The 17,924-nt window shown below is 56.6% G+C and overlaps 9 protein-coding genes across 9 annotated transcripts; 5 read left to right on the top strand and 4 right to left on the bottom strand.

The window, feature by feature from the left end:
- Positions 1-2,326: 2,326 nt before the first annotated feature.
- On the top strand, positions 2,327-3,748 carry ACA1_158990 (uncharacterized protein; the record flags this gene model as incomplete). The annotated part of the gene is given in 3 exon segments (XM_004348511.1): positions 2,327-3,099; positions 3,117-3,586; positions 3,714-3,748. 3 exon segments carry the CDS (start codon positions 2,327-2,329, stop codon positions 3,746-3,748), a joined length of 1,278 nt encoding a protein of 425 aa, XP_004348561.1.
- Positions 3,749-5,162: 1,414 nt separating this feature from the next.
- ACA1_158980 (GATA zinc finger domain containing protein) lies at positions 5,163-6,689 on the top strand (the record flags this gene model as incomplete). The annotated part of the gene is made up of 3 exons (XM_004348510.1): positions 5,163-6,101; positions 6,409-6,545; positions 6,653-6,689. The coding sequence occupies 3 exons, from the start codon at positions 5,163-5,165 to the stop codon at positions 6,687-6,689; spliced, it is 1,113 nt and encodes a 370-aa protein (XP_004348560.1).
- Positions 6,690-6,854: 165 nt separating this feature from the next.
- On the top strand, positions 6,855-7,337 carry ACA1_158970 (uncharacterized protein; the record flags this gene model as incomplete). Its single annotated transcript, XM_004348509.1, has 1 exon — positions 6,855-7,337. One exon carries the CDS (start codon positions 6,855-6,857, stop codon positions 7,335-7,337), a length of 483 nt encoding a protein of 160 aa, XP_004348559.1.
- A 253-nt stretch (positions 7,338-7,590) lies between these two features.
- Positions 7,591-7,896, top strand: ACA1_158960 (uncharacterized protein; the record flags this gene model as incomplete). The annotated part of the gene is made up of 1 exon (XM_004348508.1): positions 7,591-7,896. One exon carries the CDS (start codon positions 7,591-7,593, stop codon positions 7,894-7,896), a length of 306 nt encoding a protein of 101 aa, XP_004348558.1.
- A 177-nt stretch (positions 7,897-8,073) lies between these two features.
- ACA1_158950 (uncharacterized protein) lies at positions 8,074-10,637 on the bottom strand (the record flags this gene model as incomplete). Its single annotated transcript, XM_004348507.1, has 9 exons — positions 8,074-8,472; positions 8,587-8,657; positions 8,744-8,865; positions 8,967-9,098; positions 9,202-9,395; positions 9,524-9,739; positions 9,868-10,143; positions 10,226-10,303; positions 10,395-10,637. The coding sequence occupies 9 exons, from the start codon at positions 10,635-10,637 to the stop codon at positions 8,074-8,076; spliced, it is 1,731 nt and encodes a 576-aa protein (XP_004348557.1).
- Positions 10,638-10,749: 112 nt separating this feature from the next.
- ACA1_158940 (oxidoreductase) lies at positions 10,750-13,264 on the bottom strand (the record flags this gene model as incomplete). The annotated part of the gene is made up of 9 exons (XM_004348506.1): positions 10,750-10,824; positions 10,920-11,096; positions 11,198-11,293; positions 11,432-11,530; positions 11,624-11,763; positions 11,846-12,147; positions 12,231-12,431; positions 12,502-12,564; positions 12,648-13,264. The coding sequence occupies 9 exons, from the start codon at positions 13,262-13,264 to the stop codon at positions 10,750-10,752; spliced, it is 1,770 nt and encodes a 589-aa protein (XP_004348556.1).
- Positions 13,265-13,555: 291 nt separating this feature from the next.
- ACA1_158930 (uncharacterized protein) lies at positions 13,556-14,217 on the bottom strand (the record flags this gene model as incomplete). Its single annotated transcript, XM_004348505.1, has 4 exons — positions 13,556-13,571; positions 13,660-13,832; positions 13,937-14,024; positions 14,096-14,217. 4 exons carry the CDS (start codon positions 14,215-14,217, stop codon positions 13,556-13,558), a joined length of 399 nt encoding a protein of 132 aa, XP_004348555.1.
- Positions 14,218-14,526: 309 nt separating this feature from the next.
- ACA1_158920 (uncharacterized protein) lies at positions 14,527-15,524 on the bottom strand (the record flags this gene model as incomplete). Its single annotated transcript, XM_004348504.1, has 3 exons — positions 14,527-14,733; positions 14,817-15,275; positions 15,384-15,524. 3 exons carry the CDS (start codon positions 15,522-15,524, stop codon positions 14,527-14,529), a joined length of 807 nt encoding a protein of 268 aa, XP_004348554.1.
- Positions 15,525-16,240: 716 nt separating this feature from the next.
- Positions 16,241-17,802, top strand: ACA1_158910 (uncharacterized protein; the record flags this gene model as incomplete). Its single annotated transcript, XM_004348503.1, has 6 exons — positions 16,241-16,565; positions 16,651-16,954; positions 17,108-17,190; positions 17,329-17,435; positions 17,522-17,671; positions 17,767-17,802. The coding sequence occupies 6 exons, from the start codon at positions 16,241-16,243 to the stop codon at positions 17,800-17,802; spliced, it is 1,005 nt and encodes a 334-aa protein (XP_004348553.1).
- Between the last annotated feature and the right edge of the window lie 122 nt (positions 17,803-17,924).

Raw genomic sequence — 17,924 nt, 5'->3', positions numbered from 1 at the left:
GATGCTTGTTCTCTCTAATCCTCTTTGTAATGGAACTGTGTTAGCAACCTAGGGCAACATGGCCACCATTAATTTTTTGTTGTGGTATCTGTATTGTGAATGGCATTGCTCTCCAAAAGGACAAGTTATATGAAATTAATTTCTCATAATTTCACTGGGGCTGTGCAGCATTGTGGTCAATCAAGGATTGTCCATAACCATTAGACCAGTTTAACCACATGCAATTCTTTTGTGGTTAGGTTATTTTTTAACTACAAAATGTGGTTATCTTTAGCTCCAGACACAGCTCTACCACCAACAGCACAGGTTTTGGAGCACTCATCTTTTCTTTTCTTTTCTTGACGCCCTGTGGTTGCGTGGGACATAGAGTGGCTGTCCTGCATCAAAAAATAATTATCTCCCCCGCCGGGATTTGAACCCGGGTCGTCCGCGTGACAGGCGGAAATGCTAGCCAACTACACCACAGGGGACTTGTCCACAATAGGAGAAAAGGGAAGTAACTATACACCAAAATAATCATAATGCTCAACACTTCAGCCAGCCTACGAAGAGGTCCAAGCTAGGCAGGGAACAACTCTCTTGAACTTTTTGTTGGAGACTTCTTGGAGTACAACAGCAGGAATTGTACATCCACAGGCAAGGTAAAAAGAAAAAAGGAAATGGGGCAACAACAGTCCCTGAACACCTCAGGTGAATTGGGCAGGGGCCTATTGTATTGGACTTGAGTATCATGGGGTCAAGTTTTCCACCACTTAGCAAGAAAACAATTTGTTGCCATGGAATGAAACTTGACCCCCAATGACCTTTTGGCTGGTGTAGGTCCCATGTTAGATGTAGAGGGTGAGAAGATAGATAGCCTTAACCCTACCATATATATCTAATCATTTTGGCAGGAATGCAATCTGGTACAGTGATGCCATCAAAAAGCTGAAAAGTACTTGCAATGAAACTGCAGGACATTCTATTGTGTATGTGTATGTGATAGAATGGGCTTTGAAAATAGCATGTGGTGCAATGGGGCAGTTACCTCCTTAAGGAGCTTCAACAGTTCCTTGTTGTTGGCCATGGCTGATGGCAGGGTGACTTACAACAAAAAACTGTAAAACCAGACACTTATGTTATTGTGTATGTGCATGTGATGACTTCCCATTCAACCTACCATTACTTAGTTTGTTGCATACACATACACAATCCAGAAAATCTGAACCTACCTTGTGTTATGTATGTGCTCCTCTGAACAACCTCAAAATGCACCTTGCCTTTGCTTTCATTCCCTCCATCAATTCCCTAATCAGTGGTCAACATGCCACTCTCACATCCAGTTCATGGTCAACCTCACACCTTATTCAGTCAGTTGCACACATGGACTGAACTTCACATTTGTACTGTGTGGTGGCACTGCCATTTTTTTTTTTTTTTTGTTCAATCAAGCCTTTCCAACTCAGAAAGAAAGCAGCCCAACACAGAGGGATGAAGAACTTGAGTCCTGGTGTTCTTCATCTCCTCCCTGGTGGGCAAAAAGATATGCATCCGCCGGGAATTGAACCCGGGTCTCCCGCGTGGCAGGCGGAAATCTTGCCACTGGACCACGGATGCTTGTTCTCTCTAATCCTAATGTGTGTTAGGCAACGCAGGCATCTGTTTCCTCGGTTCTGGGCAAAAGGAGGTTTCGCTGGAGTTTTTGGGTGGCTTCAGGGAACAAAGGCGAAACGGACAACCATGGTTCTGACCAACCAACCAACGAGAGCACCACTTGTTTTGCGCCAATCGCGGAGCAGCAAATGAGGTGCAACCAAGTCCGCGGTCTCCTCCTTCACCTCTTCCCTGCCGTTCTCCTCCGCCTGCTCCGTCGCTGTTCGCTCGCCCTTTCCCGGAGCGTTGGCCCGATATCCACGTCAGAGGCCGGCAACCGACCAACAGTTCCCACACCACTTCCTCGCCCACTTCTTCCTTCTTTTCCGCCCTCTGCCAAGTTGGTGGTGCCGCGTCCAGCAGAACACCATTATCGCTTCACGCTCATAACACCAGCAAGCACGACAGCACCAGCACAAGCACAAGGGTTGTGGTGCGTACCCGAAATGCACTATGTTTTGTTTTGTTTTTTTTTGTCCCATATCCCAAGCAAAATGTTCCCGAGCTATTGGCTTGGAGGTTTGTCACCATTTGTAGCCAATCGTGAAATTTGTGGATAAATTCGACGCGTCACGATTGGACGAAGCTTTATGTCGCCGACAGCGCCAGCATCGCCCAATCCCCTGCCCCAATATCCCGCCCGATGTGTGCCCAAAACTCACCTTCACCATTTCTTTGGTCCACCGCGTAGAACATGAAGCTGGTGATGATGGACGTCGAGGAGCCCACCACCACCCAGGCCGGCCAAGAGTTGGTCCGCCCGTCGTCGCTATCGACCAAGAGGAAGAACAAGAACAACAACATGAAGAAGACGAAGACGAAGAAGAGAAAGGCCGTCGAGAAGAAAGTTGACAGACGAGAAGGCCAGGAGAACGACGAGTCGGAGCCGGAGACCGCCTCTGCCACGTCAGCCGCTGCCCAGGCTCGGAGCTCGTCATGCCACGTCAGCAGCGAAGTAGCGGCCGCCCGCGCCCTCGAGATCGAGGGGGGCGAGTCCAAGGACACGGACGCCGTGGAGGCCCTGATGTCCCTCCACCACCCCCATAGCGACTGGGCCGACGTGGCCACCACGCGTCGCCCGGCCCACAAGAAGCTCAAGAGGTCTTCATCTTCGATTTCTTCATCATCTTTATCTCCATCTTCTTCTTCTACAACTTCGTCATCCCCACCGCGCGACCTGGCGGACACCGACAGCGAGACCGACACGACGAGCCATCCCGTCTCCTCGCCAGCGGCCGCTCATGACCATCACCATCGTGTTGCGACGAACGCGCTCGTCGAGGCCGTTGAGCCCGCCAAAGACGACGAGGCCGTGGTCATGATCGACGACGGCGAGCTGCGACCAAGTGAAGACGTCAAGGAGGAAGACCTCGCTGTGATCGCCAAGGAGGAGCCGCAGCTGCCCAGAGCCGTGCGGATCACGTCGCGCGCGCACCTGGTGCTGCACCAGCTCTACCTCCGCAAGCGGTTCGGCGGCGGGAGAGGCCCTGCGACATCATCAACGTCTTCGTCTTCTTCGTCGTCTTCACAGTCATCATCATCGCCGTCTGCGTGTTCATCCACCATCGCCGCCACCAGCGTCCCGCTGCACTCAATGGCGGCCTCGCCTGCGACTCTTCCGCTGACGTCAGCAGCCTCGTTACCACGACGGGGCCGCCTTCAGCCTCCATCATCGTCCGCCGTACCTCGCCCGACTTCTGCCCACCTCCTCCGATCTCCGGCTTCCTCTTCTTCGACTTCGACTTCTACAGCCTCGAGCTCAGCGCCGACGATTCCGGCAGCAGCCGCTCATTTGTCTTCGTCTTCTTCTCTCTTTTCTTCGTCGTCGTCATCAACCACGTCACCACTGACTTCGTCGTCAGCGCCAACTCCGGCGACGACGACGACAACGACAGCGCCGTGGCCGACGCTGGGCGGCGCGATCCCGTGCCTCACCCTACCGCCCTCGGTCCCCGTGCCCTGGTCCCTCCTGACCACCCCTTCGCCCTCGCCTCTCGGCGCCGCCGCCACCGCCGCCGGCCTCACACCCATCCGACCACGCCCGCTGCCCGTGGCCGCCAACGCGACCCTTTGCTTGTGAGGAACACCGACGACGCGCGGAGAGAAAGAAACGTAAAAGAGATTTTCTCGCAACCACCTTCCGTGCCCTGTGTACGTTGTGCGCGTGATGACACGTCGGGGTTAAAATCACGCAAGGCGCGGATTTGTTGCTTCTTTAGGCCACAAGAGGAAATTTCAGGTTGCAGCGACCTTTGGTTGGTCCACGTCGTTTGTTGCTAAGCCCGCTACTGGCGAACTTTGGTATTATTTGTCGTCAGCCAATGGCCGAAGGGCTTGGAGATAAGGCCAAGCGCCCGGCCTGTTCTCGTCCCTTCCCCTGTCCCGGCCGCAACACACACACTATCTCACTTCTCTCTTTCGTTCGCAACCGAACACCAACTCTTCACTATCGAGAGAAACCAGAACTTACGAGAGAAGCTCTCACGGTATCCGGAAAGCACGAAGCACCCATTGCCGCCATCTGATCACCGCACCAGCCACCGGACGAACATCATCATATTGCCGACATCTCTCCCCCATCGTCTTCTTCATCAACTCTCACTCCCAACTTTTTCTTTTTACTGAGATAAGCAACTCCCGAGGTACAAGAACTGTCGGACCTTACTGTATAGGCTACAGGCTGATCTTTCTATCTATATCTATCGGCTATTGCAGGTCCAGTTCGGTAATCTTTTCGTGTTTTCGGTTCACATCCGAATGGCGTCGAGCTTCAGCCTCTCGCTTCCGCCCTACCCGCCCGCCAGGCTTCGGCCCGACGATCGACGATCGTTCTTCGGCTCCGACTCGGTCACATCTTCTCAGATCCAAAAGGTCATCTATCTCTTCTTCTTCGTATTCTTCTTTGTTATCTCTTTCCTACCGTCTCTCTCTCTCTTCTGGGTTATCTGTTTGGGTTATCTCTTATCTATTTTTGTTTTGTTATTGGCGGTGATGTCCAACCGATCGGTAACCTATGTGGCGGCCACTGCCTCGCCGACGAAGAAGACAACGTCGGCTTCATTCCCCATCACCCCAATTTATCGGGTGGCGTGCGGCACGCGCGATCGGTCTCCCAAATTCTGTCTTCGGCCCCACGAACTTCATCGTTCACTCTACGAGCCTTGAGCCCACCATCAAGTGTTGTTCATCGTCTTGTTGTTGTAGAAGACCAAGACCAAACGACTAACAACATCATCTTGGCCGACGTTGTTGGACTCCCCACTTCCCTGGAACCTCGCCTGACCGAACCACAATTTTTTACAACACTACTTCCGTAGAATGGTTGGGATTGGCCCACCAATAGCGTGCTCGCGAATAACCCTGGTTTTTGCTAACTTTGGATATATCCCTTCATTTCACTTCAGGTCTCCTCCGTCGCGCAGCAGCCGCCTCAAGGAGGAGATGGAGGAGTTATCGTAGCCCACCACTACGACCCCAACAACAATTTCAATTCCAACGCCAACGCCGCCGACCATCACATCCGCCGCGCCATGGAGATGTTCAACATGCCATCGTCATCGCCTGCTTCATCGTCGTCGGCGATCCTGCCGGCCGTGCCCCAATCGCTCCTGGCCCTGCCCTCTTTACTCGGCTTCGCCGGGATCCTCAACGGCGCCGGCTTCGGGTGGCCACCCACCTCGGGGCCGAGCTCGGCCATGGCCGACGACGACGGCGAGCGGGATCGCCGGGCCGGCGACGCCCGGTCGCCCTACCCCGAATCGGCCTCGCCGCTGCCGTCGCCTTCGTTCTTATCCTCGTCGGCCCCGTCGTCTCCCGTCCACGGCTCCTCCGCGCCGGCCTCGCCCACCCTCTTCTCCCCTTCATCGTCGTCGTCGTCGGCCGGCGCCGGAGATGATGAAGAGGAGGAGGACCTGGAGCCGGACGAGATCCTGAAGCGGATGTATCTGCTCCGCATGCAGCACGCGGCCACTTTGGCCCTTCTCGCGGGCGGCGGCGACCACCACGAGGCCCCAGCGGCGACGGCGGCCAGCCCCAAGCGGCGACGCGCTCCGGCGGAGGTCGCCACCGGCGACGGCCACGACGAGCATCGCGACGAAGAGCCCACAAAGAAGAAGATCAAGAAGGAGATGAAGACAGAGAAGAAAAAGAAGAAGATGGAAAAGAAGAAGGTGAAGGTGGCGGTGATGAAGGAAGAAGTGCAAGAGGAAGAGGACGAAGGAGATGACGGACTGTTCCAGTACATCATCGACGGCGATGATGATGATGACGACGAGAGATCGGATTCAGACTACGATGAGGTGGGGGTGGCGCACGGCCACCGTCGATCTCCCGCGACCACGCCAGCAGTGGCCGCGATCTCAAGGAAGACGGCCTCCTCGCGACGGAGATCTTCTTCTTCATCTTCTTCATCTTCTTCGCCGTCTTCTCCGGAGCGCGTGCTCGCCAACCCGTGGCCCAGCCGACGCCGGGTACGGCACCCCCATTCACTACTACTTATCACTTGATCTCTTTACACCCTCATTATCTTTTTATCTCCAACGAGTAAACTCGAAAAGAGAGAAGTGGGTGAGCTCGGTAACGAAATTTCGTATCGACTGTCAATCTTGTCACATCATTGCTCCGGCTCACCTGCAACCACCAATCACAAAAAAGGCTGAATTTTCCTAAAACGCGACATGTAATAGGTTCTCTCTTATCTCTCTTGGTTGTTGTTATGTCCACCTGACCTTACTAACAGCGCTTGCTGACCACCACCTTTGCTCTGACTCTCAACAGAACCGCAAGAAGAGCGGCGGCAGCAAGAGGCATCACGCGCCGAGGGTGATGACCGGCCGTACGTGCCTGCACTGCAGTGCCACCTCGACGCCCGAATGGCGCACTGGACCCGAGGGCAAGGGCACCCTATGCAACGCGTACGTCTCCCCGGCCCCATCACCTGCCACACACTCCTTGCGTGTCGTGTCGTGTCGTGCGTGTTCACCGATCATGCTCGGTGGTCTGACCTGTGGTCCTCTCACAGGTGCGGCCTGCGCTGGAAGAAGACCGGCCAGAGATAGTGTTGTCCGCGCTTTTTGTATTATCGAAATATTTAGAAAACAATTCAAATATCTGTAATTCCATTTTTGTGTTCGAAGAAAATTGAAAACTATTTTCTTGGCCGCACCTCTGGAGAGAGAAGGCTAGTCAATAGAAGAAGCTTTGGTCGTTGGTTCTCAGTCTTCATGAAGAAGGTGAAGGAGTTGGATGTTAGTGACACGAAGGCGAGAGGGAGAGGAAAAGAGGAGGAGAAGAAGAAGGTGGTCAAGTCGGCCCGGCGGCCCAAGGAAGGCGACGTGCAGCTGCTGCGAGAGCTCACGGCTGGTGACTGGGCCTGGCTCAGGCAGAGAGTCGAAAGAAGAGGTATGCGCGTGGAAAGTGTAGAAGAAGAGGAAGAGGAAGAGGAAGAAGTACGAAAGTACAAGCGCAAGTGGGACCAGGTCCTCACCCTGAACGAACATGACCAGGACGGAGAGAATGAGGAAGACAAGGAGGGCAATGAAGATGAAGAGCAAGAGGAAGAGGAGGAGGATAGGGAGGAAGAGCATCAGGAGCAGGAGTACAAGAGGCGCAAGCTCAACTGGCCCGAAGAGGAAGAAGAGTTCTTGGTGTCCGACCCGATCACGAAACTCAACCCCATCCTCGACCGATGCCACATCACCAACTAGACCACCACCTTTTTCATCTTGGCCCCAATTTTTTATAAATATTTCCCAACAGTTCCTCGAAAACATGCGCGAACAAAAACTAATTTGAAAGAACAAAAAACAGCACAAAAAGATGGAGCTGTGCACAGAGGAGCAGAGGGCCGAGGGAAAGAGAAGGGCAGGCAAACAGAGGGGGACGATGAGGAGGAGAAGAACGACAAGGCAGGCGTGCAAGAAGAAGGCCTTGCCGAAGGAAGGCGAAGTCAGGCTGGTGATGCAGCTCACGGCCGGCGACTGGGCCTTGTGGCGACTACGGCGATGGGAAACGAGGGCCATGGCGGGAGACGAAGACAGGGCGGCGCGCACTGGGCTGGCGGGGCGCAAGCGCAAGTGGGCCGAGGTGCTGACCCTGCACGGCCCGGACTATGATGAAGAAGACGATGACCCAAACGAAAGAGAAGAGAGGCAATGGCCGCATAGGAAGAGGATGAAGATAGAGGCGGAGGTGGAGGAGGCGGAGGCCGACCCGACCATGAGGCTCAACCCGATCCTCGACCAATGTCACATCACCAACAACTGACGACACGCAGCGCAAGCGCCGAAGAAGGGAAAAGTGGCTGCCGCTCTCGGCGACCAAGTCTACTGTACTGACGGTGTTGAGCGATTACAGCACAGAGAAGAAGTGCGTGGCTCGACGAAGCGAAAGAAATGATGCGATCGTTGACGATCGTGGCGGTGGTGCCTTGTCGATGCCCAGTTACTTGTCGCCCTTCTTCGTGTTGTTGTTCTGTTTCTCGTTGTCGTTGTCGTTGCCGTGGTTGTTGCTGCTGCTGTTGTTGGCCGGCATGACGCTGATGACGCCCAGCTGCTGCAGCCTCTCGAGCTTGCCGATCAGCTCGAGCAGGCTAGCTTCGTCCCGTTCACCGTCGTCACCGCCGCCGCCGCCACCACCCTCGCCGCCGTGGCCGCGCCTCCTCAGCCTTCCGAGCTCGTCTTCTTCGTACTCGTCTTCGTTTTCGTTTTCGTTTTCGTTTTCGTTCTCTTCTTGTTCGTCCTCGGGACCGCCCTTGGTCTGGGCCTTGGCTTGGTGTGTCGCCCTTGACGACGACGACGATGAAGTGGACGTCGGGGCCGCGGAGCCCATCTTCTGGAAGCCCTGTGGCGTTGTGTGTGTGTCGTGTGTGTGTGCGTGTGCGTGTGCGTGTGCGTGTGTGTGTGTGTGTGTGTCGTTGAGCGCACAGAACGCACGATGTGCGGCATGTCAAAGTACCTGGAAGAGGTTGCGCGTGGCCAGCCAGCCAGCAGCATTGCCCAGGCCGGTGATCCTCACAAACGCATCAACTGTGTCATGTGTGTGTCGTGTGTGTGTCGTGTGTGCCGTGTGAATAGGGTGGTGCGTTGCCATGATAAATGATGATGAAGCGTACCGTCTTCGGCGCAAAGCACGTAGATGAATTCGTTGACGTAGTGCTTGAGGCCGTAGTTGACGGCCGTCATGAGCTTCAGCAGGCGGCTGCCAATCTCGTTCTCCATCCAATTGGACGGAGGCCTGCACCCACGCACCACCGCACATAAGCAACACACGCGCACGCACGCACCACCGCACACACGGCAATGGGCGAGGGGGCGGGGAAGGGGGGCGGAAGGTACTCGATGGGCTTGGAGGAGGAGAGGGGCGGGGGCTGGGCGGGGAAGCAGCGGGCCATCATATAATCGCGCAGCGCCGGGATCCCCTTCGCGATCGCCACCAGCACCATCAGCACCGGCGCCACCTGCGTCTCACTGCGACACACGATCAGCACGACACGACACGACACGACCAACGACACGACACGCAACACGACACGACACGACCAACGACACGACACGCAACACGACACGGTACTCAGGGTGGTCGAATTGGCGGCGAAGGAAGTCGAGGAGGGAGTCCACGCTGGCGGTGTCGATGCGGAAGTGGTGGGCGCAGCCCTGGGGCGTGTTGACGAGCACCGCCACGGCAAAGTGCTGCAGCCGCTGGTGGCCCGCGCCCAGCTCCATCACCCGGTGGATGTGCGGCACCAGCTGCTGCCACGACTCCACCTACGCGCGTGCCGTTGGTCGTGTCGTGTCGTGTCGTTGGTCGTGTCGTGTCGTGTAGTGTCGTGAAAAAAAGTGAGGAATGCGGGTGATGGTGGTATGCGAGGAATGCATGGAATGTGTGGGCATACCTCGTCGGGCTTGGGGAGCGGGTTGGGCGGGTTGGAGAGGGGACCCAGGTGGAGGGTGAGGTTGAGAATGAGCCGCAGGGCCTCCGTCGCCACCTGCTCCTGCTCGTCGTCGTTGTCGGCTCCGTCACCGCCTTTGATGTGGTCCAGCGCGTGCGCAAGCACCCGAATGGCGAGCCGCAGAGCTCCCTGCGCCTGCAGCTCCGGCAGATTCGCCGACTGTGTGTCGTTGCGTCGTGTCGTGTCGTGTCATGACCATGCAACACAACACACGACACACACACGACACACACACGACACACAGCACGACACACGCGACACACAACGCGACACGCGCGACTCGGCACCTTTTCGAGGGAGCAGTTGAAGACGAGGCGGAGGAGCGAGAGGCGGTAGGTCGGGTCGGGCTCGCGCTCGAGAGCGCGCAGGAACGGGCGCATGCCGACGGTGGCGTAGAGGCGCGGGGCCAGGGCGGCGGGCGAGTGGTGGACCAGGTTGACGATGCACCGCAGGGCCTCGGCCGCCACGGCCACCGGGTGGCGCTGCCTCGAAGAAGCGCCGTCGACATCTTCAACATGATCGTCGACGCCCAGGTTCGTGTGGGCCAGCATCAGCTCCAGCACCTGGCGCGCAAATTGGCCGGGTGAGTGCGTGTGTTGTGCGGTGGTGCGTGTGTGTTGTGTGTTGTGTGTGCGGTGGACACACCTCGGGCTGGGCAAAAGTCTTCTGCGTGTTGAGCCTCCCGCGTGCACAGCTTGAACACACGCAGCACCGCCGCACACACTGTGTGGCACACGACACACGACACACGACACAGAGATGTGAGTGAAGTGAAAAAATAAAACAGATGAGAGCTCGTACCCGCGGGTGGGACGTCAGGGGCGCGCAGGGTGCCGAGGAGGGCGGCGACGAAGGCAGCGCGGGTGGCCCAGCCGAACTGAGCGACGAAGTCGGGCGAGGGGGCGGTCTCGGTGAAAGATGAACGACTACTACAGTCTGGCGTCTTGTTGTGGGCCGCGAAGAAGCGATTCAGATCCTCTACGATCGCTGCCTCCTTCTGATTTCGCTCATCAGGATTGTTGTGGAAGGCCTCCAGCTTTGTGGTGAGCTCTTCCATCTCTTGTGTCACCTTTACGCACAATAATCGCTTGTGAAAAATAACCAAACTATAATAATATTATTTACTTGTGTAGAGGCCAAGATGCGGCGACCCGGGAGCTTCACCATCATTACCAAGAGGTGACCGAGTAGTCCTTGAGGAAGAGGCCTGACATGAAGTTGCCCCGCGCAACGCCATCAAAGATCTGAAGGTTGAGATTACATTTGTATTACGAATCGTATAAGGAGAAGGTAGGGGGAAGAGATTAAGATGAAAGATGAAATGGGCAAGGGCAGGTACGGGCTGGAGGATGCGGGCGGCGCCGTCGATGTCGTCGAGGGGCGGCGTGAAGTCGTCCCAGCCGTCCTTCCCCCACGCGTGTTCGTTCGTCACCCAGCCCGTGTCCACCGAGTTGATGTAGATGTTGTCGCGCGCGTAGTCGGCCGCCATGGTGCAGGTCATCATATTCAACGCCGCCTGACGATCGCACATGACACACAACAACAACAACAACAACAACAACGCAACACATTAGACATATCAAGAGAGGCCAACAAGGCCACAACAAAGGAACGCACCTTGGCCATGTTGGTGTGGGGATGGCGGTGGTCCTTGTGCGGGCGCGTGAACTTGCCCTCCATGCTCGACACGTTGACCACGTACTTATCCAGCCTCTGATTGACCGAGGGCGCAGCCACACAGTGTGAGCGATGCAGTGTGGCGTGTGGCGTGTGGCGTGTGCGTGTGGCGTGTGGCGGTGGCGTGTGGCGTGTGCGGCGCGTGTTCATAAAAGTGGATGGGGCTAACGGTACGGGCGAATGGGAGAGCATGAGCGGGAGCAGCTGCGAAGTGATGATGTAGGGCGCCACGGCATTGATGGCGTGCACCTCCATCACCTCCACCCCTGAGACCTGCGGCCACGACCGACCACACACACGAAGCGTTAGGCGCGATTGACCACCCGGCGCGCACTTCGTATTTTTCCTGTGAACCATGGTGCGCACCTCATGAGCCCGCGCCGACCAGGTGTTGTTGGGCCGCAGGTCGATCTGCTGGCCGTCGGCATCGAGCGCCCGCGCTGGGAACAGCTCCCCGCCGGCTTTCGCGTCGTCCTCTCCGGGCACCAGTCGCACCTGCGACAAAGCTGACACACACACACACACAACACACACACACACACGGTTAGAGTGTGCGCTCTGCAGGAGGTGTGCGCGGACATGACGAACCTGACGCCTCACTGATCCGCAGCGGAGGACCGGGCTGGGGCGAGCTGAGACTGAGCACCGCCGATGGCGTGGGCGGCGCGTGTTGAAGAAGGCCCGGGCGCTGCGCGTCTTGCACCGCGTCCAGCGCACGCTTGAACTGGGTCATGTCGACGGCATTCTGCGCATTCCACGGGTTGTCGAGAAGCCGCTGGATGCCGGTGGGCAGGCGGGTCACGGGGGTGGCCTCGACCGGGATGAGATGCGCATAGTAGGCCGGTGGCCTTCGAATCGTCTGCGCGGCGTTGTTGATGATAATGTCCAGCCTTTCCATCGCCACACGACGCGCGTGAGAAGAATGCGAGAGCTGAGGAGAAAGCGTAAGAGTTGCGCGGGGCGAAATGTGCACCTGCTGTGGGTGTGAGCGATGAACTGGGTGAACAGCTGGACCATGCCCATGCCGCGCAGGTCCAGGCCGTAGATGGAGAGCCGGCCCTGCCACAGCTCAAAGTCGCGCTCGGCGTGGTAGCGTAGAGCGGCATCGGTCGGGAACCGGGTGGTGACAATCACCGAAGCACCGCACCGCAACAGCCGCAACGCGCATTGGAACCTGGTAGCCAGAATGAGTGAGGCATTCACTCAGTAGCACACCGTGTGTTGTGTGTCGTGTGTGTGCGTACCCGATCTTCACCCTGCCTCCGGTTACGAGTGCGACTCGTCCCGTGAGGTTGGCCCGATCCAACCTGTATGGCATGATCGTCATTCATCAAGATCGTCACGACGTCGATGCATAACTACGCAGAGCTCGAGGAGAAGGGTGGTGTACCGCTTGGAGTAGTTGAGGGCCGAGCACCACGGACACAGCTGGTCGTAGAAGAAGTGGAGCTGGTCGTACCGCTTCTTGCACACGTAGCAGGTCCAGCCGAGGTGCAGCCGCCCGAGGCTCGCCTCCGCGCCGCCACCAGAGCACGATGGCGAGACAAGCTGCTTGTCGGCGGCCTGGAGGCGAAGCTTGTGGATGCCGCTACGTCGACGTAGCGCCCGATCCGCTTCTTTCAGGACACGCAGGCCCTCCTTGGTGAGCTGCTGCCTCGCTTGCAAGGGGAGGATCTGCTTACAGCCTCCTCGCCTTCTAAGGCTCTCCTCCTCCGTCTCATCTTCTCCTACAGCCTCTTCGCCTTCATCTTGAGCCTCTACTTGTACCTGCTTTTCCTCGCTGATTTCCCGTCGTCGCCTTTTCTTTCTCGTTTTCTCCGTCGGGCGGGGTGGTGCTAGTCTGCCGCCATTCGTCTTCTTTCTCTTCTTGTTGTGGCCTCCACTGGGCGTGGTGGGCGCAGCACGCTTCTTCGCGCTCGTCGTCACGACGTCTCCTCCGGACGACCTAGAATTCCTCTCTTCTTCGTTCTTCTTGTTGTTGTTTCTCCTCATCGTGGTGTTGTTCATTTTGTTTCCGTCTTTATCGGGGCAGGCCGTTGCCCGCTGTGTTGATGGTGTGCATGGTGGGGAGGGCAACAAGCAACCTCCTACGTCGGCCGCTACTTTCATTTTTGTTGGTTGCCGGTGACTTCACCTAAAATGTCGACTAAAACCAATTGAGAAAATAGACAAAAATGTTGCGCAGGAGCGGCGGCATGGCCGGAATGTACATTCACTCTTCACAACAACACCAACATGCTGGTCATACTGGTTGTGGTTGAAGTACAGCTGTATGTGTGTCACGTGTGAGTGCACTGTTCAGGTGTGGTGAGTGCTGTGTGGAGAGCCAAGTGTCAGCACGACCAGACAATGCATTGTCAGCAAAAGCAAAGGAGCACGCTTGGCGGTCGTGCGGGTCATACCTGTAGATGGGGAGGATGGACTTGGTGACCTGGTTGCCCGAGTACTTGACCCACTTGACGAAGGCGCCCTTCATCAGGGCCTGGTCGATCGGGTAGATGATGGCCGACGCACTGCACATGGCGAGCACGTACATGATCGGCAGCGCCCACAAGCCCAGTCCCGACATGTACACCTGTGTGGGGCGCATCACCGAATAAAAGCAAAGTAAAATCAAAACACTGGAATCGAGTAGCGGCTGGCGAAAGAGTGAAATGAAGAGATTGGAGGCAAGCGTACGAAGAAGTAGCCGAAGCAAATGAAGAGACCGAAGAAGAGGGCGACCAAGCCCATGAATCGGGGAGAGGCATCTTTGTGCATTCCAGGCCTGCGATAATCATCATCGGTATTAGTTCCAATTTATAACGGCAAGGAGAGCAGGCGGGGGAGAGGCGGTACTGTTGCTTGTGGGCTGTGTTTCGCATGTAAATTATGCTGCCGATCGTGAAGGAGGCCACCAGGAACATGTAGATGTGATTAATGAACACGGCATTCTCGTGTGCCAGCCAATATTCGAACATTTTTAAGTGTTGGATTGAAATTGGATCGTTCTCTGTAGCAAGCTTGTAGATGATCGAGTACAGAAGAGATCCGACAAAACAAATAAATAAATAGGCAGCCTAATTACCACCTATTTGTTCGTTGGAATTCAGCCGAAAGGCTTGACTGGCACCCAACCCGCGAGGTGCACCAGCCGGCACCTCTTCGCGCAACTGGGAGCTTCACGTTGCCATCTAACATCGTCATCTAAAACAAACGGGCGTGTGTTGTGTACACCAGACTGAGAGCATGTCCGTGGGAGTTGTGGAGAGGCTAGTGGAGCTCCTTCGCTACACCTCCTTGTAGGCCTGTTCATGGCCGTCGGCGTCGGCGGCCGGGGGTCTGTCGGTGTCCTCGGTGCTGTTGTAGCCCGTGGAGATGTTGACCACCATGTGCACGCGGTCGCCCACCTCCGGTCTCAGCCGCAGCGTGACGCCCCTGCCGTGGTAGTACTCCAGGTTCTCCTTCTCAATAAACTCGTTCGCCTCTCCCAGCAGCTGCGCCGTGTGCGTGTGCGGTCAGTCAGCGAGTCCATCACAAGCCACCAGATGCACGACACGCGCGCAACACAAAAGAGTACCTCGGGTAGGCGTCTGTTGATGAAAATGGAGATGAGGCTGAGGAAGGGGAAGATGAGCGGGTAGAGGAGGAACAGGATGGAGAGGTTCTCGGCGTGGATGAACTCGAGCGCGAACGGATAGGCGATCGTGTTGCCAAAGGAGAGGATGATGAGGAGGAAGTGCGACAGCGAGTGGATCTCGTTCTGCTCGCGCCGGTAGCCCAGATAGGCCACGTAGAGCAGGGCCGGTACGTCGCACGCGAGAATGATGTAGGTGAGGCCCATGAGCGCCGTGTCGTGCAGCACGATGATCTCCTTGCCCGACGAACCGCGCATGATGTCGGCAAAGAAGAAGTAGTAGCCGATGGGGAGCACGACAAAGATGAGCAGCAGCAGCGTGAAGACGTAGTTGTACACGTTCTCCTTTCGCGTTATGCGATTCAACTCGGTTATCGTCTTCCGGTAGCGCCGTGGCTCCACCTGAGTGGTACGTGCGTGTGCGCTCGTGCGTGAGGCACAGCTCGTGTGTTGTGTTGTGTGTGTGTGTGTGTGTGTGGTGTGTCGCAGGAGATGGGCGTAAAAGGGTACCTTGCCGCGCAGGACGGGAGCCATTTGGTGGTCGAAGCCCACTCCTACGGACCAGGTGCTGACCACCTCGCCCTCGTCCTTGGCGAGGCCCATCAGGCCTGCCAGCTCTCCTGTCTCCCAGGGATTCTGCGGCTGCAGCATCTTCTTAAGAGATCTCTGCGCGATCGACGGCCAGAGAGGAAGCAACTTAGATAATAAGTAGAATCCAAGAAAGCAAATTACGAGAATGACAACAAATTAAAGCCCCCCCCCTCAACGCAAGCGCAACTTCGAACCGCAAGTAAAGTGAAGGAACATGAATGAATGTAACACAATGCAGTAGTGCTTGAAATGAAATTGGGGCGAAATGGGGACAGGAATTGAATGGACGTACATATGTGCTCTCCTTTCTTTCTTGCCCAGCCCAAACTTCTCCTGTTCTATCTAGCACCTCTCAGCTGGAAGTAGAAGTCAGCCTTCTCTTGCGATCGTAGCAGTCGATTTTCTCGTTTTCATGCCACCTTGCTCTCGGCGAGGAAATATCCCGCTTTTGCTTGGCGGAAAAATTGCTGTTGGTGCAAAGTGGGCTTGTTTTTGAGGAAGGAGGAGCTCCTGGTGCCTAAGGCTGGCACTCCACTTTGTGGCAACACAGCTGTCAGAATGATGGTGAGTCTGTTGCTTGCTGGTACACCTTGTTCAAGGCAAGGGCTGCAAGCTCACAAATTTTTTCTTTATTATTTTTATTTTCCTTTCTTCGAGTAGTAAGGAATTGAGGAAAATAAAAATGTTAAAGAAAAGCAAAAGAAAAAACTCAAGTGTGCGACAACGCAGCTCTTGTGCCACACAGGATTGAAGAAGAAGAAAAGAGAAGAGAAGAGATGCTACGCAAAGGCGCTCCCTTGGCTTCGCAACCCGCGGCGACCACCGCCGAGACGGATGGCTCGGGGCAGTGGAATCTGGATCAACAGACCCACACGGGCAGCTCAGATTTTGTAGGATCGTCGACCGCCCCCTCGACCTCTTCGTCTGCTGAGCCCACCATCATTCAATTGGACGATCATGCGGCGATGCCCGCCGGCGGCCTCGATGATGGCATGGCCATGATGACGGGCGACACCGGCATGCGCGCCAGAGCGGCTGGAGGCGCCCCTCCATCATCATCCGAGCGCCCCCAGCTCAGCCCCCCTCAATCTCGACGCGCAGGTACGCCTTCCTACAAAATGTGGTGCCACGTCATCAGCGTAGCCGCTACTCGCTCACTACACGATCAATCTTACATCTCTGCCAGGGCGGGGCAAGCAACACGATGAAGATGACTTTGATCCAGTTGAAGAGTTCCTCGCTGTGCTGCCGCCGCCGCTCGCGCGCGGCCTGGTGGCCGTGGGCAAGAAGCTCAACCCGTCGGGCATGCAGCTCGTCGCCGTCAAGAAGGACCTGCACGAGGACCCCAACAAGGCCAACGACACCGTCTACACGTCGGGCAACAAGCACCGGCAGCTCGTGCAGGCCCTCACCGCGGGCCTCAAGCCCTATGGGCTGGCCCTCGCCATCGCCACCATCGTGTGGCTCCTCACCACCCTCATCACCCCCGCGTACGACGCCTCCCTCTCTCCTCTTCGGCCCAGCCGCTTTTTAAGCGAAAACACGACTCACCCACGGCCTTACCACTGCTTTTGGTCGACCTGCGCGTGTCGTGCGGGTGGTGCGTATGTGTCGTGTCGTGTCGTGTCGTGTCGTGTGCGCAGGTTTTTCGGGTATCCCTATCTGTACAAGGGCTTTTCGATTCCGGATCTCTTCTCCGCTTCCTGGGCTCTCTTGCTGTGGGGAGGTGCGTACCTTGTGACCACATCCCACGCACCCACCACCCCGCTTTTGGTCGTACGGCGGGGTGGTGGCTCACGCACGTCGCGACGCCAGGAATCATTAATTGGTTGCTTTTGTTTTTGTTTTTGTTTTTGTTGAGCAGGCGTGCTGTCGTCGGCGGTGTGGTATTTCCGCGGCCGTGACGTCAGAACCCAGGGGAGGCCGTTCCTCCTGAAGGCCGCCAACGCCCTGATCTTGGCCACGCTCGAGGTAACGTGTCACGTCGTGTGCGGTTTCCGCGCCGCGCGGCTGTGAGACTCAACACACACACACACACACACACACACACCACACAGGAGTTCGGTTTCAGGTTCCTGTTTGTCTGCGTGGCGATGGTGGTCGCCGCCGTCTTCAACGGACTGATCGAGCAGGTCGGTCTTTACTTGGGCGCCCTCATGATGTGCGCCGGCATTGTTGTCATCATCATCGCCGCCCTCTATCTCATGGTACGACACGCACACGACACGCACACGACACGCACACGACACACACGGCGCACACGCGACACAAGCCAACACTACCGTGTGATGTCGCTAGGGAGTGCTCAAGCAAAACGAGCACGTGCGACGGATCATGAAGCGCTACAACCCGGTCCACGTCGTCGTGGGCAGCGGCATCCTCATCGCGGCCGGCCTGTTTGTGCTGGTAGGATTCTCTTCGTCTTCTTGCTCTTCCTTTACAGCCGCCAACCTTCGTGTG

The sequence above is a fragment of the Acanthamoeba castellanii genome, assembly GCF_000313135.1.
Source record: "Acanthamoeba castellanii str. Neff unplaced genomic scaffold scf7180000084724, whole genome shotgun sequence".
NCBI lineage: Eukaryota > Discosea > Longamoebia > Acanthamoebidae > Acanthamoeba > Acanthamoeba castellanii.
This window is presented reverse-complemented; position numbering and strand designations above follow the sequence as displayed.